The 26,288-nt window shown below is 43.4% G+C and overlaps 1 protein-coding gene across 3 annotated transcripts in view; it reads right to left on the bottom strand.

The window, feature by feature from the left end:
* Window positions 1–13,374, bottom strand: part of dclk2a (doublecortin-like kinase 2a) — a 73,811-nt gene extending 60,437 nt beyond the window's left edge. For all 3 annotated transcript variants that reach the window (XR_013961860.1, XR_013961861.1, XM_080721930.1), the window contains exons 1-2: window positions 12,419–13,374; window positions 3,015–3,346 (exon numbers count right to left, since the gene is read on the bottom strand). Coding sequence is in view for 1 of the 3 variants with exons in the window: in XM_080721930.1 (XP_080578056.1) it covers window positions 3,015–3,346; window positions 12,419–12,824 (738 nt within the window). In the remaining 2 variants the exon portion in view is untranslated. The remainder of the gene's footprint in view (window positions 1–3,014; window positions 3,347–12,418) is intronic.
* Window positions 13,375–26,288: the final 12,914 nt, after the last annotated feature.

Genomic DNA, 26,288 nt, shown 5'->3' with positions numbered 1-26,288 from the left:
CTGCAGTCACAATTTGCACCTACCAGCTGAGCTGTCTACTGTCTGTCACAAAGCTACAAATCACATATCAGTCTCGAAGTACAAGGCGTAGTAGACTAACACAACACATGGTATTATTACTGAAAGGTGATGGCCATTTTCAAAAGTTCTCACCATCCATGTGGTTGGGAGAAATTTGCATTTTCGATGAGGCCACAGTATGTGACCAAAATCTTTATTCAGAACACTTTTCTTTCCAGCTATAATGACATGCACAAAATAGGGACACCAGATTGAAAGTGGTTAATCGACAAGCTTTATCAAAGCACCACAAGATGAGAACAATTTCTCCACTGGTCTAAGAACACAATGGCTGCTGCTGTGTCAGCCCTAGAGGAGATAGGGTCGTCGTTATTCTCATGAGTCATTTCTCTGGCCTGAGCTGGTTATAGCTGTGGTTTGCACTGCACAGTCATCACTATGGGATTTGAGGGACAAGGGGTGTGTGGGGGGAGATTTCATCCTTCTCACCTCCCTATAGTTTCAGCACTCTTTCTTACCCTTTCTGTGTGCATGTGTTTTGTGTCCACTGTCTGTTACCAGGGGGGCTTACTGTGTCAAGGAGCACGCATACAGTGGGGCACAGAAGCCTGTGTTTTTTTTTTTCAAGCAGAAAAAATAACTAATGCCTTTTTTTTCAGTGCCCAGATTATTAATTCTCCATTTTAATGCCCACAGTTAATGCACCCTCTTTGACAAAAGTACGAATGGTTCCAATCTGAGAGTTTCTCTGTCAAAAGAAAGTTGATGCCCCTGCTTTTGATTCCCAATCTGGCATATTGATGGGCTCTGGAAGCTCTCCTAAGCTGTCTCGACTGCAGCCTTTAACTGACATAACTGCATGCAAGACAACAACAAAGTGTTCTAAATATTAGTGCACCACGGCACCCATGTCTACTACTAATGCTTCTTTGCACAGACAAGAGGAACATAAAAGGTAATTCACCACAACTCCTTCCCACTTACAGTAACATTAAACCACATATTACACAACACATAAACAGCAGTCTCTATAGTAGAAAGATATAACATTGTATGCCATCATTTGAACATAGAGGTCGAATCCTCTCCTTGTGGTGTGAACTAAATATTCCTGCCCTAATAACCAACTGAGAAGAAGCACTGCTGCTCACAAGGCCATCTTAAACCTGTGATATATGAATTCAGGCCTGGCTGCCAGATGAGCCAGCCAACATTAACATCAGTCTATGGAACTGCTGGAGGAAGGGGACCATGTGCTCAAAATCACCTCATCCCATAACACCAGGGGAGCCATAGATGAGAAATCCAAATGTGAGCATTAAATTACAACATTATGTGTCCCAGATGAATAGAGCTGAAGCTCTGAGAGACAGCCAATGCATGACTGATTTATAGGGCTGGGTCAGATAGGGACGGATATCACGTCATGGATATGGTCAAAGGGACTTAATACAGATTATTCATTAATGTCTGGTTGAAATAACTGTGGCATATAATTATGTTTGGATGATTAACTGTTCTGCTGCCCTTGACGATCCTCACCGTCATTGAAAGGGTTAACACCATGGCGCCCTTGACGGTGAGGACTGTCAATCTTATTGTATTTACAGTAAATGTATAATTACTTACAGTACATCGCTCCGCTCCCGCCCGCATCGGTAATGTCCGCGATTTGTTTACAACGCACGGCGGGCGTGCACGCGAAGTGAACGTCCTCCATAGTAAATCCATTGAGAGGCCCATAAAGAGACTTCATTTACTCCAAAAGAGACATTTTGAGCCATTTTGAGCCAGATCTAATGTAAACAATACACAAGGCAGGGCGCAGCCATGTTTCTCTTCTGGGCTCACACTGTCATGTGACTAGATGACGTAATCGTTGCCGTCAAGTGATAATCCAAAAAAAAAAAAAAAAAAACCTTCCGGCCCTTCAAAATAATAGCGGCGGCCGACGGAGGAAACGACGCGGCACCAAGGCACCAAGCAACCTTCAGATTAAGAGGCAGTAGTTGTGTTAAGTAGAGAGTAATTACCTAAAGCCCTGGCACAGCTGAACCCTGTATAGATGATAGAACTTCTTAGAACAGGGGTCTTCAACAGGGGGTTCGGGACCCCTAGGGTGTCCTCAGAGTTACTACAGGGCGTCCTCTAAATCTTTGTGTGATAGAAACTTTTCGTTCTCCTTTTTTATATTAACCACTTGAACCCTAGCGTCCATATTCTGAGAACTTGGCGTTGTGAGCTTAGTAGATCGGCTATTTTTGAGGTTTGGTGTAGAGGGGAAAAAGAGCAGACTAAGTACAGAGTGAAAGGTCAAGTTTATTAAGTATTGATGGTTCAAGTGGTTAAATATCTGAAAACACAAATTGACATGAATCCCAAATACACTGATGATTGTGCTGTCAAACAATGAAACTATATGGAATCTCTGAAAAGGTTGTGGGGGTCCCTGACTCCCTGCTTCATCTCTCACTCAACTAAGGGGTCCTTGGCCTGAAAATGTTGAAGACCCCTGTCGATAAGGCATTTGGCTGGAAAGTCTTAGCCTAGCGGTCCCATCTTGTACTGTATGTGTGGGCCTGTTACATTTTCATTCCTAATGCAGAGTTGGAGATGAACCAGTGCTATCAGGGTGTTTAATTTACTGTAAATAACTTGGCATATTCAAATAGCCGGTGAATCATCACTGGTCTTATACAAACCTAGTTTGTCTTTGAAAATGCAAATTAATTAAATCAAATGGCATTCAGGCTCCAAATATCAAGAGATGTCTTTTATTTTGGAGGGAACAGTGGCATAAACAGCCTCATAGCTTCAAGCTGAATATTCTGCTGCTGTGCAGAATCTCAGTACAAACCCCAATTGTTAACTTTTAATTCTTTCAGCTTGTACAAAAGGACAGTTTTCAACCACGGAAATAGAAATTATATGCATAAGATAAAATGCTGCTTAAATAAATCCCTTCAGATCTTTTTTTCCCAAACAAGCCATACCTGTTTACCCTCCAGGGTGTACAGCCTCTTCACAGCCCCAGAATCCAGCTTGATGGCGTCGGTTATGTCAGTGAGCACCTGATCGAAGGAGTGGGCCGTCTTCTTGTTGAGGAGGATGCGCACCGCCTTGCGAGGCTTCACGCCACTGCGGATGACTGTCACCAACTTGGGTTTAATAAAGTCGCGCTGCTGGAGCTCACTCTTCAACGTGCTGAGTGACGACAGGGAGCGTGACGCGCCCGTCTTGCTGCCCACAGTCCAGTTGGGGTTGACATTCTTGGTGTAGTCCACTCGACGGAAAGGCTCATTGGAGGCACACACATAGCTCTCACCTGGAGGAGAAACAACGGTCGGTCACCACATGAAGTCATCTCTTAAACACAAACCTAAGTAGTTATTTAGCACATTTACTTATAAGGACAGGTGTGTAAAGGCCAGGGGAACAGCCAATGTAGATAAAAAAAGAAAGATACATTTCTTCCCTACCTGATACTGTACCTGATTTTCTTTTTTTCTTTTAAAGTGAAGACAGTGAGTGTGATCACTTCTTCTACATTAGACACAAAATAATCAATAACAACAAGACAGAGTGTGTATAAGGCCCACTAGCAGTGGACTGGACATTTTGAGCGAATGGCGTTAGGAAAAGTGATTAGCTGGATCCTAAGTTTAACTCAGCCTGCCATTTGTCATGCCAGGTCCCTCATTCCTGCTTCAAGTAACAAGGACTCAGGAATGAGAATTAGAAGGCATTTCTGTGGCAAGGAAACATGAGTGCATCCTTCCAGGAAGTCTTTCCAAGTTGAACAGCATGACGTTAATGACTCTGTTAATGACTTCTACTCCTCTACAGCTGGCAATGTTACGTTAAGTGTGCATCAGTGTTTGTTGCAGAGCAAATTCTATGGGGATACAGCCATGGAATATACGTGTACAGAGACACAGTATGTTGTTTGAGACTCAAGTGTCAGACTGACATTGCCATCCTTAGAATAGGGCCCTACTGCTGGTAGGGCTAAACAATGCACTTATATGACAGAGACCCAATGTACACAGAATAACTAGGAGTTCATTCCTCAGTGATGCCAGAAGGCACGCCGAGAGGCAAGGCCTGTATTCCTTTCTCTTAACTGGAGCTGCTGTGTTGGCCTCTGTCCAAAGCAAAAATATTTTGCTTATTTTTTCCCTACCCAGCATTCCATTGTTGCAGTTAGCCAGCAAGTGCTTCCCTTCATGTGACAACTACAAGGGAGTTTCCAAAACAAGTGGGCGGCAAGGGAGGTCTTTACAAAATGTGCTTTTTTGTTTCACCATTTCTTCATTTGAGAAATAATGGGAAAGAGGGTGAGAGACAGGGACAGAGAGAGGCTCTCTCTTTCACTTCCAACTACATCACACATTATCAAAGCAGTGTTCCAGAGTCCAAGAGCAACTGATCTCTCTCAGAATAAGATCATTCTTAATGGCATCCTTACAATACCCTCTTTCTGCTCAAGCAAACACTGAATGTCTTCCAGAGAAGTGACATAAAGCAATATGCACACGCAGGCTACTGAGGCTACAACACAAAGGTCACCATGTTCCTCACCAAAAGGTCTTGGCTGTAATGATAGCACAAACCATGTGATAGAAAGAATGTGAAAATGATCTAACCAGCAGAGAAATGAGTGTAGCAGGCACTAAGGAACCAAACCTCTCAATGCAATGTGACATGTCCTTAAAGGGAATGTACTGTACACATATAGAGGAATAAACAAAGTCAAATTCCATTTGTGTGCAACAAATCAAAAGCCTACATCTTTCGGGAAAAAAAAACGTTAACGATGGTTGCATTACATAATCAATCTTTTCTCATCGGATGTGTGTCAAGTCAAAATGAACTGAGAGACAAGCAGAAGACAGACACCCTTATGAGACGTGTCCCATGATACTGGCTTTTTTAAGCTATTGCAATTAACCAAAGGCTAATTAACAGGCTAGGACACAGCTGGGGGGACCTTATGGCAGAGAAACTGTGACAAAATGGGAACTGGGAATGTCATCAATTCAGGGACAATGACAAGATCGAGGGTCTGCTCACATGGGGCACTGGTGACAAGTCTACTCCCTGGGGGACTTAAGGGTCTCAGGTGCAACTCCCCCCCCCCCCCCAAGATGCTAGGGGACCCCTGGCCCTGACCACCCTCAACTGTGCTCATCTGCAACATAGCTGAGAACACCTTTAACAAGGTAATTTAGAAAGACCCCAGCTGCTCACAGCACTGGAACATTAACTTGACCAGTCATTGGTGACACACACATCCACACCCACCCACCCACCCACCCACACATAGGGGTGGGCGATATGGTGATAATTATCGTTGAGACGATACAATGTCTCCACGATATGCCTTTTCAGAGATATCGTATATATCGTGATACAATTGAGGGAGCCTTGTAAAACAGAGATTCATTGTAGAGTTCAATTTAAACCTGCATTTTGGTCTAAATCAGTAGTTCCCAAACTTTAAAATGTCAAGGTCTCCACTTAATTCTGACAGTATACAAATGAAACCAAATCATTTGGTTTCATTTGTATACTGTCAGAGTTTCAAGTGGTTAGACTGATCTTGATGCTATATTAACAATTTTGACCGTGCGTGTCTTTGTACGTGCGTGCGTCTCCCTCTCTCAACAGACGCCGAGTGCAGAAATGTTCACTCTCTTGGCAAGAAATGGATGTGTAAACAAAGACATGACACGTGCGCTTGTACAGCTTAACTTAAAATGTATTATGCATGTTATGATAATTTGAATAAAGAACCTTGCAGTAGCCAATCCTTAAAACCCCTTGGAATGTTATTGTGATTGTGTGTGCTTACATGCATACATCTTATTTGCTGTACTGTACGTACATACTCTACACTTTAAGAATGTATTTCAGACAGTAAGCAGGCTTTAGTAAAGCTATAATATCCTACAGTACACTATGTTCTTTATTTATCTGCCTTATTTCTCTGACTCATTGAATTGTATTGATATTTTATTTATTTGTTTGTTTTGTTTTTTCCATTTTACTATATTTTTTTAATTATTTGTCTATTGCATTTGTGTCCACGTTTAGGAGGCACTACAGTATGTACAAGAATTTCACTCCCTGCAATGTTGCGAGAGCTGAATTGCAAGTAAATGTGAGAATAAAAGCTAGTCCATTGCATAAAAATAGACAAAACAATAGCCAGTTAAAGCCAAAAGTGATTAATGGGAATTATGGACCTATTGTGGATTTATGATATTTCCTCTTTAATATCAATAAAATAGTAGATTCTACACCATTATCTTCATATTAAAGTTCCACAATTTTGGTATTTGCTCTTTTTTAATCCATGGAGTCAACATTACTCCTTTAGTCTAGACCACCCGATGTGTTTAAAAATTGTGAGGATGTCTACCATGTATATTTTCAATTTATTTTATTTAGCTTCTCAAGAAGCTTCTCTGGCACAATGTCACTCAAAATATCCCTCCCTATTTGGGCAATCAACAAGTCCCGCACATAAGTCAAAGACCAATTGATTTAAACTTGGCATCTGTATCACAGGCATCTGTATCACAGAGGACCAGGGGTTGTCCATAATTGAAAATCCACTATCTGTTTGTCTGTCTGTGTCCCTTTTATGCCCATATATGGAGATCCCTTATGTCATCAATATGATTTCATAGTACTTGACATAGTAGACCCGCTTCCAAATAATGGGCACTGCACTAAATATTCTGACAGCAGGTAAAACAGGTATTGCATAACCGAGGGGCATGTGTTCCCAACAGGTACTGTTCCCAACAGGCATTTGCCTAGTTTAGAAAGATCTCTTTTCATTTGCTAACGTAGACCGTACAAAAGCCCCTTTGCTCAGTCCATCATTGGCAAGCAAGTCATGAGTGCATGCAGACACGCTAATGGTCAGCACCAGATTCAGAGATGGCTCAGTTTAGCTTGTTTTTTTTTGAGCGGTGTTAACCGCTCCTATACGTGGCTGTGCGTGTGTCTGTAGCCTTTTTCCTCAGCGTTTTGCCATAGTAAAATGTGTGTACGTAGCATCATGTTTGTCTAGTGATGTCATATGTCGTATGTCTGTAGCCTTTCTCCTCAGCGTTTTACCATAGCAAAACGTGTGTGTGTGTAGCATTCCCTGTACATCCTAGACTCAAAGGGTCGTTTCATACCGTTATAAGGACCCTAACTAATTTCGGTTCGGGAGAGCTCCCCGACCCGAAATTATTTAGGTTCGGGGGGAGTTCATCCATACTTTCTTAACGGCTATAGTGCCGAAGTCGCTTAAATATTGGAGGTCCGTGGCATGACAACGTTTGTGGCCGATGAATGAGCATTGCAGGGCGGATACATATTTGACTTGCCCTGGCGCTGCACGTTGAATGACTTGAAGTCCAGTGAGTAGCAGGCAGCTCCAGCAGGCAGCAGCACCAGTGACGGGGACACGGGGTCTCTTCCATAGGTCTCTTTCTCTCTCTCACTCACTCTCACAAACGTCGAAAACATTTAATCTACAAGCTCACATTATAGACGTGCCGCGGCCGCCTCTCTTGCTGCATGCATATCATCACGCAGTCACAACTCGTCGTGGACAACACGGAACATTAGCAAAGTTGTGTCTATGCTTTTCTTTTCTCTTTAAAACGGTCGGCGAGTAGCACTAGCAAGACATGCACCAAAGCTGTGTGTGTGTGTGTGTGTGTGTGTGTGTGTGTGTGTGTGTGTGTGTGTGTGTGTGTGTGTGTGTCGCGCGCGCCTCCCAGTCCACCACTCGTCTCCAGAGCGAGAGGCAGCTGTATGTATCCGCTCTGCGATGCCCAACACACGGCCACACAAGCATTTGGAAGTCGGCGTGTCTCCCTCCCAAACGACCGCAGTTTCCTTGGATTTACAGCCGAGAATATGCACTTGAAGCCGGGCTGAATGAATTAGAAGACACCGCTGAGTACCGAAATTAAGTCGGGAGGTCACAACATTTCGTCAGCACCGTAGAGCCAAATTTAGTCGGTTGACGCCCCCCCGAACCGGGAGATGCGAACCATATTTGGGTTCGCCTAGTGCCGAACCGAACTTTGTTAGGCTCCTTATAACGGTATGGATCGACCCAAATCCTAGTTTGAAGACGTTATGCAAGCACGACCACCGCTCACTTCACATTGGTTGTAATTCTTTTTAGGAAAATTAACCCTTTTCCTAGCCTTTGTGATTGTATGCGCAAGTCACTCGGAGTCGACTCGCTGTCAGGCTGCATTAGAGTGGTATGCGCCTTAACCACTATGGCAATCGGCACCGATTCTCCATAGTTGTCCAAACTAAACCGGTGTGTTCCCGAGGTCCCCTTCCTCACACAGATGGGTAGCGAACTTTGGTGAGGTCTCAACCTGGAAGTATAGGTGAGCCGCTGGGTGTGTCCACATAAATATAGCTTTTTAAACACCTTTTAAAAACTTTAAACAAGATATATAACAATAATACCCAATAATCATTCTTTTTACATTAGTCATTGTTTCTGCCAACTCATCCCAAGTGAAGCCTGTAGCAGTTCCAATGCACCAAAACAGCCTCACTCCTCTATTTGCCAAAACAAGTGGTGCTATGCGGCTCTCATCAGGCCACTGCCTGGCCTAAATCTTTCCATGAGTCCCCCTGGAGATGGGGCACAGAAAATGACTACAGCATAGAGCTGCATGTCTCAAGTTGTGCCCAGTACTGTATGTATAACTGCAATAAGAAGCCAGTGGATCCCACGCAGCATTTAATTAGTCCCGCTAGCGGCAAGACTATAAAAATGGCAATCCGAGTTGGTCGGTTCAACACAAGATATCTCAAGATATATAAACCTTTGCCGATTTGTAATTTGATATGCACCTGCGTACTCCACGGACGATGATGATTTTGGTGACCTTAACTCCAGCCCTTAGGCCAAAATGACAACATTGCACACAGGATAGTGTAAAAAGCATAAAAAGCCCCAAAATACTGTCCAAATGACAAAGGCATGGCCCATATCTGTGTGGCTAGTGATACGAAATTCATATTATGAATATACAATATGCCACACACACTTTTGGCATCAATAGTCATTTTAATAATTAAAATAATCTTAGCCCCACCAGTAAGAGCATGGGGCTTGACAGTATCTGTCGGTTCAAACCACCCTTATTTGGTTGGGTACATGAAGTAGCAGGGCCTCAACAGGCTGTTGCTACTAGCTGGCTTTAAAACGTGTCTTGTTGAAAGAGGATTGAAGGAGGGACCAGGCAGTTGCAGTCAGGAGCCAAGCAAGAAGATGAAGTGATCTTTAAGATGGCACTCTCAGAGCATGCCTGGAGCTGAAAGCATCAGACAGGGGTTGTCGTTGTCACTGTGTCTGCAGTGGATTTTAACAGTATGGTTGACAGTGACACTGATGTATATATACAAAATAAATGCTACAATATCTACCAGTAAGACGCCCTAAGGTCGTGCTGAAACAACAGAGACACAATATGTCCATATATGGGCATTCCCAGATATGGGCTTAATATTGATGACATCAGGGATCTCCATGTATGGGCATAAAACGGACAAGGACGGAATTCATTTGTAAGTGTCACTCACATCGCAACAACTACACTGGTTATCATGAGACAGACCCAAATATGTCCATATATGGGCATTCCCAGCTATGAGCTTAATATTGATGACATTAGGGATCTTTGCCATGTATGGAGCATGACATGAGGCGCGACTGACGCACAGACCATATATGGGCATTCCCAGATATTGGCTTAATATTGATGACATCGGGGATCTTGGCCATATATGGAGGGTGACATTAGGCTTGGAGCGTGACATGAGGCGTGGCACACGCACGGATGGATGGATGGACGGACGGACGGACGGACGGACGGACGGACGGACGGACGGACGGACATTATCTGCAGGTTTTCATACTAAATTACAAGCAATAAACATATCAGATTGTCTGGCAAAAATTGGGTTGTTGTGCGGACAATGTGTGACCAAGCATTGGCTCATTTGGCTGAGTTATTGCATCGGTGAAATAGCCTCTCTCCCTTCTCCTTCTTCCCCTCCTTTTTGCCTCCCTCCGATAAAGCTCTTGCTCGCTTTGAGGTCAAGGGTGGTGTAGTTCCCATACCAGGTGGTGGTGCCGCTCTTCAGGAGGATACCAGTGGTACTGCTGCCACAAGCTGATGATCTGGGGGGCTCAACCTGAAGCTCAACCTGAATTTCGTCAGGTCAGGTGAGGTGACACAGGTAGAGGCATTCCTGAGCCTTTCTCACCACGTGTGTGGTATATTTTTTGGTGGAGGGAGGTAGGGAGAGAGATAAAGAGCTTGATCAGCGAGAGAGAGGGGGAGAGAGAGAGAGGAGAAAGAGCCTATAGCTATTTCGCACATTTTCTGCTTATCCATCTATCAATATCTATAAATACCAGAAACCCTATCTGTCTGTCCGTGTCCGTCTGTGTTTACGCCCGTAGCCAATCACGGGCCACAGGCTATGCGTAACAGTAGCCAATCAGAGAGGGCCAAAGGGTGACATCATAATATCGAGGCATATATAAGGCTGTATTTATCCAGGGTATTTATCCAGTTTAGAGATTGGCCGGGTGAGGAGAAGGCCAAGGATCCCCTAGTAATTCATAAAGAGACATCTGTTTGAGGGTGTCTTGTTAGCTCCAAAAATATATCAGGAAAGATCAATAAAATAAATGACTGCACGGACCCCAGTCTATAACCAAACCTCTCTCAGTGACAGTATCTCACCAGACCACATTACTTATTTGATCAATTCTTTCCATCAAACCACAGCCACCGTGCACGGACATTGGGCAGAGGTAGAGTGAATACTTTTGATGTCCCATGGGTGAGGTCTCACTAAAAGGTCTGCTTTAACAACCAATAAAGTCAGCAGCAACAACACACACAAAAATACTCATTCATCATCACACACTCTACATACACATGCACTTATATACAGTACAACACACACACACACACACACACACACACACACACACACACACACACACACACACACACACACACACACACACACACACACACACACACACACACACACACACACACACACACACACAGCTCCATCTAGAATCATTGGGATCAATAGACATTAGTGCAGACTTGTGCTGAACACAGACCCAATTTCCTGCAGTCAGTCTGTCTGCTAGGCTCTTGCTGCATCTCACACTGGGTCATGCATGTCAAAACAGTTAGCGCAGAGGCGCTACAGAAGAAGTCCTCAAGGCTCTTAGGAAGAATTCCCCCTCAGATCTAAAAGGCCTCAATGTGTTCAAAGAAATAATAAATGGGTGAACGGAGAAAGTGAGTGGAATAGCAGCAGGAGGTGAGTTAGGTGGACCAGGGAGCTGAGAGGATGGTGAAACTTTGTCCTCCTATAAGATAATAACAATGTTCACACCACACATCAGCATACATTAGTGTTAGTGTTTCTGTGTACAACATATTGAAGGTTGAATTGCTCTGGATCACTAATGTAAAATACTTCAAGGTAGGCTACTAGCAGTCTGCAAGGGGGACAAACTAATTAAGGACCTGATTAAATCCTGCTGAATGTGATTCTGTGGCATTTTGCTTTAACTCGCCTGGGTTTAAAGGGCCATTTTGTCAAACACTCCTCCTGGGTAAACTGATTGCTAATACAGTATGGTCAAGGACCTGAATATTTATGACCATTGACTTTAGGGGATTAAATTTCAACGACTTCTAGTGTAGTAGTATTTATTATAGTAGCCTGTATCAGGGCAAACCCGTTATAGACCATAATTCAGCCAGACAAATCCAATGATGCGTTCAAACCAATCAATCCACTTTAACAGCATTGATCTCCTTCCATGATAGATACTTACATGGGATGGGAGCAGTGTTGGAAAAAGTACTGAAATGTTTAACTTGAGTCAAAGTACCAATATTACTGCAATATTGAAATAAAAAGAAGTACAAAGTATTGCAGTATTACAGGACCAAAAGTAAATGTAGGCTATGCAGGGTCCGGACCATGCAGAATGTCCCATTCCAAGTTTTAAAATGTGATGCATTGTGAGCTTGTAGATTGGCTATTTTCCTATAGGAATATAGGGCTGTTAATGTAGGCATATGTTTTGTAATATTAATCACATAATCTACAACTAGTAGACCTAACTAAGTTTACAAATCATTGTAGTGGTGTAAAAAGTAAAATATTCAAGTAAAGTAGGGCAGGCCTACAAACTGGAAAGTAATTATAAGTAGCCTACTGTAGGCTACATTTACTCAAGTAGACCTACATATGGACTTATAGTTACTTTCCACCACTGGATGAGAGAGACGTTAATGACCTTCCTCACCCTCCATCAGCTCCTCCAGACAGGTGATCTTCTTGCCTCCATCCAGTGTGTATAGAGTCCGGACCCCCTGAGGAAGGTTGACGTTATCCGAGAGAGAGCGCGTGAGCTCCATGAGCAGGGCTTCCAGGGACCTAAAACGGTCGCTGGACACGGCGTACACCAAGCCCTTAAAGTACTTGTCTCCATTTCGGTAAAACCGCACTTTCTTGGCTTTCTTCTCAGACGTGAGAGCCTGTAATGTGCGCGTGCGGTAGAAGCTACAATGCGCGCTGTGCGCCGGGCTGGGCACCAGGCCGTTGCCCCTGGACCCCGCATGGGACCCCGAGCCGCCGCTGGTCCGCGAGGACCGGTGCGGCTTCTCTCGCTCCTCGAAATGTTCGAATTCAATGCTTCTGCTCGATGACATGTCCGGCCCTCTTTATTTAAAATAAAATACAATTATAAAATAATCCACAAATGTTGTCAAACCAGGATCTTGTCCAGGCGGATTCCACTGACTGCTGTCAAACAATGACACACAGTTGACACACGTGCGAGTCTCTCCAGTCTCCAATCGGGGTACCGTTCAGTCTGGATGCAATCAGAGCAGTTGTCGCTCCCCGGTCACTGTTCGTTGGCAACAGTTGTTACAACCTTCACTTCCCAAGTAGAGGACGTGAGGAGAAAAGAAAACACACGAATTATGTTGCAGTCCAGGGGAAGACAAACACTGGACTGATTCTTCCAATGGCTTGTCAATAAAGGGAGAAAACACGGCAGCCTGTCCTATATATTCCAAGCGACGTCTGCTGATTATCCGATTGAAAATGTGGCGCACGGTTTTGTTTGAGAGACATTGCCGTGAAGACGCATGCACAGCGTTATATAGGCCTATTTACGCCACAACCGTAACAAAACTTCGTCCGAACTGCAAAAGACGCAGCAAGCCTCTTCTTTCCACATCCTTTCTGTGTCTGACCGGCCGGACAGGCTGCTGCTCTGCTGTGTGTTCACTGTATGTATGGAGAGCTGTCAAATCAGCACAGAAGGAAGACAGAGCTCCCTTCGCCCCACGGTCCTAATGCTATTGGATATATTGATATACTGTGAAGTGGCACTAGTTCTCAAACATTTTCATGTCAAGGACCCCCCAAATTGACACTTATTAGCCTGCGTACTCCCATTTGAAAAGATATGCCAGGGACCCCCATATAAGATATTAAGATTTTCAACCATTTTAATTTCAAGGACCCCCAGTTTGACATGCATAACTAAGGCTGTGGACCCCCATAACCATTAAATGACATTTCTAGACCCCAATTTATATTGTAAGATCTATGTTAATTTAACTGAGAGTGTACAAATTGAACCAAATGGACCCGTTAGCTGGGGACCCCCTATACTCCCTCAAGGACCCCTGGGGGTCTCGGGACCCAATGATCTACTGTACAGTGTACAGCCAATCTGCAATCTTCAAACCACAAATTGAATTCTTGTGCCACTCAAAGTTGTATGGACACATTGTCATGTGTATAGGGCTAAAATAAACATTAGCCTCTAACTTTTAGCCGAATGATTAAGAGAGTTATTAAGATAAACCTTATAATGATTGCTGGGGTGTATAATGATTGCTGGGGTGAAATTCAAGTGCCATAGCAATTATAAGCAACAGTAGCCTATGTTACTACTAGTATAGGCCTAGAGTGAAACAGCCAAGTCAAAAACCCTTCAAAAATAATTAAGAATAAGCTTAGATTGAGCTGGCACCAGGTCTCTGAATGAGGGCATCTTGTCTATCAATACATAACTAGCCCTTACCCGTTCAAAGATATGAGCTCCAAAATGATGTGCAGTGTGTGGGTTATGGTATGTGCACTGTGCATACAGTATATGAGGGATGGAAAGTAACTTTAACTGGTGCTTGCATGATAATATGTAGGAGCATCAATGTAAGAAATACCCGTTTCGTTTAATGGCTAACCCCCCCCCCCCCCCCCCCACACACACACACACACACACACACAGAGAGAGCTGGTTAAACATGTTGCCTCATGCTAGATGCAGAATAGATGTGCCTCATGCTAGATGCAGAATAGATAGTAGATACACCATAAAAATGCTAATATACAGTATATGATTTGTGAAAGTGACAAACGGGCTTCACAGTTATGTTAGGTGTGTTCATATGCTAATGGTGATGCGATTTCAGATCAATTGCTCCAGCCACTGAGGAGAAACGCTGTTTCAGACACTCACTCAGACATTCGCAAAATTATAGTATAGATACATGTAGGCCTATACAGTCTATCAATAATGAATCTGAAAGAATACTTCTTCTTCTTCTTTCGTGTATCATCCTCCTTGATGATTGGTTGGCGACATTTTATTTCACAAGCTTTCTTGTTACTTAGGGGAGGCTATGAGGTGGCTGGCGTCTTCTCCCCCTTGCTGAATGTATATGAATATATCAGCTTGAGTCAACAACGGTCTTCTAAATCAGTTTTCTGAAAAACGTATGCTACTGTACATATCAGTGGTTCCAATTTTGTCATGTCAAGGACCCCCAAAAAGATATGTTTGGCCGTGGACCCCCATCTCAATCTCAATCAATTTTGGTTAAACATTAGCTTGTCATTTTGGAGAGGTTGAGTCTGAAGTGAGTAGATGTTGTTGGTCTTGTCCATACACACACGCACACGCGCACACATCCCCATCTCAATCTATTTTCTTTTTCCCGGGGACCCCCAGAAGCAAAGATTTTGAGTTTTGCCTCATGCTAAATGCTGAATAAATACAAGCGATCTTCCCATAGCTTGGAGGGCTGTTGGAGGGCTGTAACCATGCTGACAATGGAATAAGCCATAAAAATGCTAATATACAGCACACAATTTTGTGAAAGTGACAAACAGGCTTTGCAGTTATGTCAGGTCTGTTCATATGCTAATGGTGATGCGGATTCAGATCAATTGCTCCAGCCACAGAGGAGAAACGTTGGGACAGACAGACACTTTCGAGAATTATCTGTTGGATATGTAGGCCCATATATGTATGTCTATCCAAAGAGCATCTCAAATAAACCATTTCTTGAGTCCAGAGAGTGCTACTACTACCCAAACATGTTTTGGGGGAAACAGAAGGTAATTTGATGATAGGTTAACTTTACTCTCCAAAACAGAACTTTGTTCTGGCTAACCACTTGGTTTAGTCCAACTGGGATTTTCCAACAGTGTGGGGAGGAAGTTGTCACAGAGTGGAAGGTACTGCTGGTGCCTCACCTTTGGTAGGCCTATTCTTTGTTTGATCAGTTGAAGGTCACTGTTTTCCCCGGTAGCCTATACACAGCCTTTATTTTCACTAGCAGCTGTCTACAGCGGTAAGTTGAATCTTGGATGTTGTTCTCCCTTTCACATAAGGTCAATTCAACTTGACAGAACCAGGTTCAAACAAGGAGAAGTCAAATAAGTACACTACAGGCATGTGAGAGTAGGCTATTCTATTCTAGTTAACTATATAACCAATCACAGCACGTCCTAGCCAGACATGGTTGCTGATGTAATCATGTAAACAGTCTTGTCTTATAGGGAACTTTTATTTGAAAAAGAAGAGTCGACAGTGGAGTCCATATCATGAAAATGCCGACAGTGGAGTCCATATCATGAAAATGCCGTAGCCTACATTGACGTTCAAAGGTAAGACGTTATTATGGCACAGTGTGTGTGATGGGCAGTACTACTGGGTAACAATCTACCATATAAAACGATGCCTTTCATGGTCAATTTCAAGTCCACACAAGTGTAATCATGGAGGGTAAACAGCTGTTAAGCAGTATGTCTGCCTAGTGGGGACCAGGAAACTGTATGTGGATGCAGAAACTAGAGGCCAAGGTCATGGCTAAGCAGTGAGAATGGATTATTCAGAGTCAGGGCTGGTTCACTTTGCCACCACTTACTATTCCTGCATCACCACTTGGCACAGTGCCACATTGCAGAGTCACACTTGGACTTCACTGTTACTGCACCCTTGTGCAGGAAATGGAGGGATATTCAGCAGGCAAATTGCAAGTTTGTTTTTTCTTTTTTTGTACATAACATAACTGAAGGGGTTTGTTCTAAAACTGTATATAATATCACACTCCATAATATTAGTTAGAAATAGAATGAGAATAAATCCCAGTGAGACAAGACTAGTTTAACAACCATGGCATAGGCTACCTATTTTGCTACCTATTTTGGGCATTTCATTATTGGACCTGGTTACTGGAAAAGGTTCCAGTATAAGATAAAGTATAGCAGTATAAGAAGTAGTATAGTTTATGTAGATGGCCTACAGGCATACAAAAAATCACACCCAATGTGAAGTGAGCGGTGGTCGTGCTTGCATAACGTCTTCAGACTAGGATATAGGTCTAGGATGTAATTGGTGATGTAATACAGGCTACACACACACACATTGCTATGGTAAAACGCTGAGGAAAAAGTGGCTACAGACTAGGATGTAATTGGTGATGTAATACAGGCCACACACACACACACACACACACACACACACACACACACACACACACACACACACACACACACACACACACACACACACACACACACACACACACACACAAATTGCTATGGCAAAACGCTGAGGAAAAACACATTGCTATGGCAAAACGCTGAGGAAAAGTGGCTACAGACACATGCACAGCCACTCTATGGAGCTGTTTACCACCATTCAAAAGTACTATGTGCAATTCCCGACTGTCAGACATGTTGATTGTTGTGTGTAGAGCAGTGGTTCTCAACCTTTTCAGGCCGCGACCCCCAAAATAATCATATTTTAACTGGGGACCCCCCACCCTGACGAGCACTAAGAGTTGAGGCTTTACATTTGTATATCACGGTTCTATTGTGAGAATAGCAGATCTACATGCTCACAACGCCTCGCAAATTTCACAATCTCTGTCTCTAATATTTGACAATTAGACCAATTTTGTCATTTTAGAGGTATTAAAAATACCTTAAATTGTCACTTTAGAAATGTGCATAAACCCTCTATACACCTAAACTTTATGATAGTTTGTTTACTGTTGAGTAAGGAAAACAATATTACACATTAAATTAATCATCTGGGGACCCCCCAAAATAATTTGGGGACCCCCCTGGGGGTCCCGACCCACAGGTTGAGAACCACTGGTCTAGAGGACCAGAATGAAAATACGTTTTGGACTTCATTGTCTTACCCTCGTGAACTTTTAACTATACTGTAGGCCTATGTTGATTCTTGTTGACTCACTATCAAGTTGAATAAAGCTCAAGCCCTCTCTCTAGTCTACATGCTCTTTTTGGCTAAGCTGACAATACTTGATAGAGAGATAGAAAATTATTTAGAGAAACTGTTCACCATAGGAATTTGTCTTAAAATCACGTAGGGAAACGATCATAAAATCTACTGTGACGGTTTGTAAAGCTTCTATACTGCAAAATCACACTGATAATGAATATGAAGCAATGGGCACTAAAGTTTTCATACAAAGCAATGATGTGTACAGTATATACTTGGCTAAATGGGCACCAAAGTTTCCATACAAAGCAATACATTGGATTCAGATTGATACTGTATAGTTCATTTGCAAAAACAGATAACTCCGTTTTTATAAATGTTCACAAATTCAGTTTTTTTATTGTGCACTACAAGTAATATCAATCAAACTGAAGTTGGGTGGATTTGAGTAAGTAAAAATGACTTGACAAAATAGAAGTATCATAAAAAATGTAACTTTATTAGAAAATAGGTTTTGTTTTCATTTAAACTTTGTTTTTTGGCAAAAACAGATAACTCCAACAGTTGTTTTTGATCAAAAACAGATAACTCCACAATTGATGTTTCACCATTGAATTTGGCCATATCGACGACGCAAAAAGGATTTCCAGAATTTTACAGGAGAGCAAAAACAAAGTTTTGACAACATACTTAAGCAGTCTGTACTTTTATAGGGGCCACATATAGCCACCAGGGGGCACAATAGGGGACAACTCAGGGGCCCCTGGGGTGCTAAAGGTGCACCGTTGCTCCAATTTGCACCAAACTTGGCTACCATGTCTACCATGACAATAGTCACACCAGGGGCCACCTCACAGGCCACATCAGGGGCCCCAGTGTACCATATCAAGGGCCCCCGGGGGCCCCAGGGTGCCAAAGGCACACCATTGCTCCAATCTGCATCAAACTTAGCATGAACACTGTTTAAGGGTCTGCCATGACAATAGTCACACAAAGGGCTAAACCAGGGGCCCCAGTGTACCATATCAGGGGCCCCCGGGGGCCCCGGGGTGCCAAAGGCACACCATTGCTCCAATCTGCATCAAACTTAGCATGAACACTGTTTAAGGGTCTGCCATGACAATAGTCACACAAAGGGCTAAACCAGGGGCCCCAGTGTGCCATATCAGTGGCCCCTGGGGTCCCCAGGTGCCAAAGGCGCACTGCTGCTCTGATCCGCACCAAATATGGCACAAACACTGTCCATGGATCTACCATGACAATAGTCACACCAGGGGCCACCTCACAGGCCACATCAGGGGCCCCAGTGTACCATATCAGGGTCCACTGGGAGCCACACGCCACATGGGGCCACATGGTAGACCCCTGAACATTGTTTGAGAAAATGTTGGTGCATAATGGGGCAACAGTGCGTCTATTTTCACCCAGAGGCCCCTGGGGGCCACACATGGCCCCTGGCGTGACTATCTTCATGGCAGACCCCTGGAACAGTGTTTGAGACAGGTTTGGTGCATAATGGGGCAACAGTGTGCCTATGGCACCCAGAGGCCCCTGGGGCCACACATGGCCCCTGGGAGCCACACATGGCCCCTGGTGTGACTTTCCTCATGGCAGACCCCTGAACAGTGTTTGAGACACTTTTGGTGCATAATGGGGCAACAGTGTGTATAATCGGGCAACAGTGCGCCTATGGCACCCAGAGGCCCCTGGGGGCCACACATGGCCCCTGGTAGCCACACATGGCCCCTGGTGTGACTATCTTCATGGCAGACCCCTGGAACAGTGTTTGAGACAAGTTTGGTGCATAATGGGGCAACAGTGTGCCTATGGCACCCAGAGGCCCCTGGGGGCCACACATGGCCCCTGGGAGCCACACATGGCCCCTGGTGTGACTTTCCTCATGGCAGACCCCTGAACAGTGTTTGAGACACTTTTGGTGCATAATGGGGCAACAGTGTGCATAATGGGGCAACAGTGCGCCTATGGCACCCATAGGCCCCTGGGGGCCACACATGGCCCCTGGGAGCCACACATGGCCCCTGGTGTGACTATCTTCATGACAGACCCCTGGAACAGTCTTTGAGAGAAGTTTGGTGCAAAACGGGGCAACAGTGCGCCTGTGGCACCCAGAGGCACCTGGGGGCCACACATGGCCCCTGGGGGCCACACCTGGCCCCTTGTTTGACTATCCTCATGGCAGACCCCTGAACAATGTTTGAGACAAGTTTGGTGCACCATCTTCGATCACGTGGTCTAAACACGCTGCCCAATGGATTTATCTGTTTTTGCAAACAAAGAGCTATGTCACTTGTCTGTTTTTGCTACAAAACCTGATCTTTAAGGGCGTTTAGAATGGGATTTATCTGCCTTAACAACAAAATTGATTTTATATTCTAATACAACTCTAACTTAACTGTTATTTACAATAGTCATCTAATTTTTTTCCAAAATGGCTTTTATCTGTTTTTGCAAATGAACTCTTATATATATATATATATATATATATATATATATATATATATATATACTAGACTACTATACATTAGCAAGTAAAGATCATCCTCATAGCTTTAAGAGAAGAGATCTGGAAATAATAGAGAAAATCTAACCCACGTTGAACGGTGGATGTGAGCCGTTAATTTCAAAGTTACGTTTCCTAACTTGGGCCATGTGTGTGTGTGTGTGTGTGTGTGTGTGTGTGTGTGTGTGTGTGTGTGTGTGTGTGTGTGTGTGTGTGTGTGTGTGTGTTTGAGAGAGAGAGAGAGAGAGAGAGAGAGAGAGAGAGAGAGAGAGAGAGAGTGCCTGGCCTGCTCAACAGCGCCCCTTGGTCACCCAGGCCTGCCACTGGTCACCCAGCGGGATTGCAGCTCATGCTACAAAGTTACAAACATAGTAACATACTGTACAGTACGTAGTCAAGTATAGGAGACGGTGTGACCACCTCTCAAAACACTCTCTAATAGTTGATAGGCATTCATTGAGGGGGGATCGAGAGGAAGAGATGGAGGAGGAGTGTGTGCACATATTTGCACGCTCGTTTAGCGTGTGCCTGTGCGTGTGCGTGTGCGTGTGTGTGTGTGTGTGTGTGTGTATGTGTGTGTGTGTGTGTGTGTGTGCGCGCGCGTGCGTGCGTGCGCGCGCACATGCATGAGCACAATCACATGCATGTGGCGAACATAAAGTGCCTCACCACCCCAACCATGTGACATTGACGTGTCAATAAAGAGGAGGTGGAGGATTTGAGGTCAAAGGTTAAGTGTGTGTTTGAATAATGGGGAGTGGTGAAATGAAGGTCAGTGCTTCAGGCACTCATTTTGTGTCTATGTAGTTTATGCATGTGTAGCCTATCACTTATGAAGCCATGATAAACACCCATGCAGCTTTAATGTGTGATAGACTACTAGACTATAGGCCTAACGCTGAACGGCACCAATGCAGCCTCTTTCCTGATAAGCCAACCAGCTCCTCACCACACCTGCTGTTCAAAAACAAACACACAACGGTTTGGACAGTTTTGCAGGAGTTAATAAATCAGACTGGTACTTGAACACACTTTTGAGAAGTATTATAATATTAGTACTATTAGTACAATATAAATAAAGGTATCTATCTATCTATCTATCTATCGATCTATCTATCTAAGTAACAATTAAACACCTTGAACCTCTACATGTCACCCAAAATGTAGGCTAATATGACTCCTTGCTATTTTTATCTGCCTATATCTGTTGATATTCATGAAATGTAACATTTATATTCTAAAACATCTTGGGAACTGCTTTCGAAAAGACCGAAATCAAATCACACGATTAAGGCTTTGTCATCTTTGGTGGGATCCGGTGGCATCATGGATGGGTGTGTAAGGGTGGGTTAATTTCTGAGGCTAGAAAAACACTGCCCTCTGGTGGTCTGCAGAAGATAAATGTGGGGCCATGATGATGAGTGCTGGCCCAGATTATCTTACAATAAATACATTAAACTTCTAGCTGATGTTTGTGTGACAAAGTTGACCTAGTCAGTGTAAACTACTCTAGCCCTAGGTTGTGTAACATACAACACTGTAGTAAAAACATTGCTTTATCAATTATTATATATTGTATTCTTTTGGAAGTTATTAATTAAATGAAAATTGAGTAGGTTAATAGGTTAAGTGATCATGTATTAAAAAGACCTATCTATCTGATTCGGCCCTAACACCTACTTCAGACAGCCTATCCGACAGATGTCTGAGTCAGAGTATCGTGTCCATGTCAGTGTACCCGTTGTACCCGTCTGTCTGTCTCCCTTTTGTGCCCATATATGGAGATCTCGGTGTATCTGTCTGTCCACTTGCGTCCCTTTTATGCCCAATGCCCATATATGACATCCCTGAATCATCAGTATTTGCCCATATATGGGCATATTGGTTGGATCTGTGGTTCTGGTCAACCGCCATGTTGACCTTTAGGCCTAATGTAGCTCTTGTCCATATAGCATTAGAAGGAGTTCGAACTCCCAACACTATATACCAGAGCTAGGTCTACTGCTAGCTACACATACAACTATGGCCTATTCTATTCATCCAAGCCAGATTCCACAGTGCTCAGACAAGTTCTATGTAGGGTAGGCCTATTTGTCTGTGTGATTTACAAACTCACTTTATTTTAAAATTACATTTTGGAGTGTGTGCCTGGTGCAATCTAATTAATGCAGAATGCTTTACTGCTCTTGTGCAGAACCATGCAAACTGCAAACTGCAAAAAACAAAACAAAAAAAAAAACATGCAAACTGCAAAAAGAATCTATATCTATCACCAGTAAGACTCCCTAATCGGGAGATAAGCGACCGTTGGTCGCTTATCTCCTGTCACACTGCTGACATCAGTATGACATCACACCGTACACAAATGACCCTTATATAAGACCGGCATTATCTACCGACAGATTAGTAACAAGATGTCAAAATCATTGAAGGTTTACCCTACTAACCAACTGTTTACCATAGCAACCAACTGTTTACCCTAGCAACCAACTCTTTACCACAGCAACCATGTTTTTTTTACCCTAGCAACCAACTGTTTACCCTAGCAACCAATTGTTTACCATAGCAACCATGTTTTCTCACCCTAGCAACCAACTGTTTACCCTAGCAACCAACTGTTTACCATAGCAACCATGTTTTTTACAGGGCCTGGGATTGATGACATCAGAAATCTCCATATATGGGCATGAAAGGGATTTTGTTTCTGGAAATATGTCTGTGGGGTGCCACATTTGGAATAAAACACTTACATCACACATCTGGATATCCATACAGCCCATCTAGTTTGCCTGTGTCCATTTATGCCCATATATCTGATGACATTGGGACAATGATCTCCATATATGGGCATAAAACTTATGTTAATTAGTAAAGCCTGGGGATCTCCATATATGGGCATGAGGGGTACCCTAAAAGGGCATCATCTGGGAATAGCAAATATAGTTATCCTAGAAAGTGAAAATCTTACATCAAAGGCCATAACTACCTACCTACCACCATACTGCATTCCTCATTAAACTACCTACCAGTAAGATGCCTAAGGGAGAAAAGCAAAGGGCGAGGTTGCACCATTTCTTGGTCTTCTGGCCAGTGATGTATATCGGACCATTTAACCATATATGGAGACATCTGGTACCCAAAGATATTCACAGATATGGGCTTAATATTGATGACATAAGGGATCTCCATATATGGGCGTAAAAGGGATTTGGTTCCCCTGGCATCACAGGGATCTCCATATATGGGCATAAAATGGATTTGGTTACCCTGGCAACACGGGGATCTCCATATCTCCATATATGGGCATAAAAGGGATTTGGTTCCCCTGGCATCACAGGGATCTCCATATATGGGCATAAAAGGGATTTGGTTCCCCTGACATTACAGTGATGTCAGTGGCTGGTTCTACAGAGGGGATCTCCATTTATGGGCATAAAAGGGAATGTATGTATGATGATGTCAGATATCATAGACGTCATAGGACTTTCACATAACGAATAACTGAGTAAGCATGTAAACCCGTAAAATCTATATTTGGGCATGGCTGATTTATGACCTCATCATGATGACACGAGCAAACACAGCTGAATTGTATAAATGATCAGTGCAGAAACCAACAGAAGTATTTGACCAAGACTCTTCGATTTAAACATCAACAAAGGTGTGACGTTTGTTGATGGTCACGTGTGACGTGTGACGGACGGACGGACGGACGGACGGACGGACGGACGGACGGACGGCCGGTGGAGGTTTTCATAGTAAACTGCTCCCTGACGGTCGCAACAATGGTAGCATAGTCTGTGCAAAGTCACATTCTCTTAAGTTAGTTAATTTAACACCTGATAACACTGGCCTGTGTGTGTGTGTGTGTGTGTGTGTGTGTGTGTGTGTGTGTGTGTGTGTGTGTGTGTGTGTGTGTGTGTGTGTGTGTGTGTGTGTGTGTGTGTGTGTGTGTGTGTGTGTTTTTGTCTTTTTTCAGTTGGTACAGTATCCGGACTGTGCAGTGTTTACAAAATCATGGATAGTTATTTATCTAAGCTTTATATTTATTATCTAAAATGTGCCATGTTTTTTTTTTACTCCCAAGAGCCACACAATTGGGAGTAATTACAAAAATCACACCCTTGTGAACTGAGCAGTGGAGGCTGTGTGTGTGTGTGTGTGTGTGTGTGTGTGTGTGTGTGTGTGTGTGTGTGTGTGTGTGTGTGTGTGTGTGTGTGTGTGTGTGTGTGTGTGTCTACAGCAACAAGAAGACCTCAATAAACCTTAAACAAGCAGTCTTGAAGGCCCAGGTCACACCAATTGAGTTTCATTTAATCAAGCATACTGTCGGGCAGAAACCTCGTATCTCCAAGTTTCAAATTTGTATGTTTTTTTTTCTCAAAGTAAAGCCCTGCTTCATCATACAAGGCCTTCGCACAAAAGTAGTGAAAACAGCAGATCTACAAGCACACAACGCCTCAGTTGCGAGGCGTTGTGTGCGTAATTGTCGATCGGCTGTTTTCACTAGTTTGAATCATTTCTAAAATGATAAATACAAAACAAATGGTTTTCCACCCGACAATGACGATATACTGTAGCAAGGTGCATTAATATGCCAGTGGGACTTTAATTGAAACAAAGATAATTGGGACAGTCTGCTGATATATGGTGTGGATTATTATGTCCTCTGTGAGCAGCAGTATTCCCAGTGATAAATCACTAGTTGTCTCTGTCCTTGGTGCTGAAACAGGCCCTCTGTCTATAAGGTGGTGCTGAAATAAACCCACCAGCTGATCACCTGATCTGAAATTTCAACACTGGCATGCTCATTTTGTACCGGAAAAAGCCTAAATGGTGTGCTACAGTCAAAGCTGCAAAGCTACTCATATTTTAACATTTCTAATTTTTAAATATATATTTAGAGGGATCTGTAGTCATCTGCCTCCTCTGTTTCGTATGGAAAAAAAATGCATGTTTAATCTGTATGACTATTAAATAGGCTACCATCTTAGTGTAATTGTCTCCACCAGCCGAAGGCATGGGGGAGAGTATGTTTTCCCCTCCGTCCGTCCGTGTGTCCGTCCGTCCGTCTGTGTGTCCATGCGTGCGTCCTCGCAGTTTGTGTGCAGCTAATCTCAGTCGCCGTTGGCCCGGTCGCTGCCAAAGTGAGCACACACATTCCCTGGATGCCAATCTAGAACCTCTGCCCCAAATTTTTCAAATGGGCCTTTTCTAGCGCCACCTAGTGGCCGATGTTCGCAAAACACATTTCTGTGCACTACTCTTAAAGATTTTGTCCAAAAATCCTACAAATCGGTAGGCAGTATCTCAACAGTCATGTGATCGACACGGATCTGTCCGATTTTGCATGTTCCATCCTGATTGGCTAAGATTGGCTTCCAAAGTTTGTAGGATTGAGCTGTTTTGGACAAAATGCCTCAAATCACAAACGCAAAGTGCAATTATCATGAAATCGTGCACACACGTTCCCACTAGGCCGAGGAAGAAATACCACTTAAATCTTTTTTAATCAGCCTCATGGTGGCGCTATAACAGGCCGATTTGTGGTTTTACCTATAACTCCACCGATCAGTTTCAAACTTTGTAAGCGCACTCCCTAGAGGCTAAGGATAAACCTTTACCCTGCATTTTTCACATCAGCCTTTTATAGCGCCACCTTTGGGCCGACTTATGTAAAACACATTTTTGGATATTACTCCTTGAGATTTTATCCAAAAATCACGCAAATCGGTACACAGTATCTCTATAGTCATGTGATCAAGTCCGATCCGTCTGTATTTCATATTCCATCCTGATTGGCTAATATTGGCTTCCAAAGCTTGCAGGATTGCTCCGTTTTTGAACGAAATGCCTCAAATCATCAACGCAGCTTGCGATTACCGTGAAATTTGCCACACATATTCCCACTAGGTCAAGGAACAAATGCTACCTTTTTCACATTGGCCTGTTATTGCGCCACCAGCAGGTAGACTTTAGCAAAACTAATTTTTGGAACACAATGCTTCAAATCATGCATGCAGCTTCAGATTGCCATGAAAGATCTAAGGTGAAGAACATATGCCACCCTTTTTACATTGGCCTATTATACAGTAG

Source organism: Nannobrachium achirus (genome assembly GCF_963921795.1).
Source record: "Nannobrachium achirus genome assembly, chromosome: 3".
NCBI lineage: Eukaryota > Metazoa > Chordata > Actinopteri > Myctophiformes > Myctophidae > Nannobrachium > Nannobrachium achirus.
This window is presented reverse-complemented; position numbering and strand designations above follow the sequence as displayed.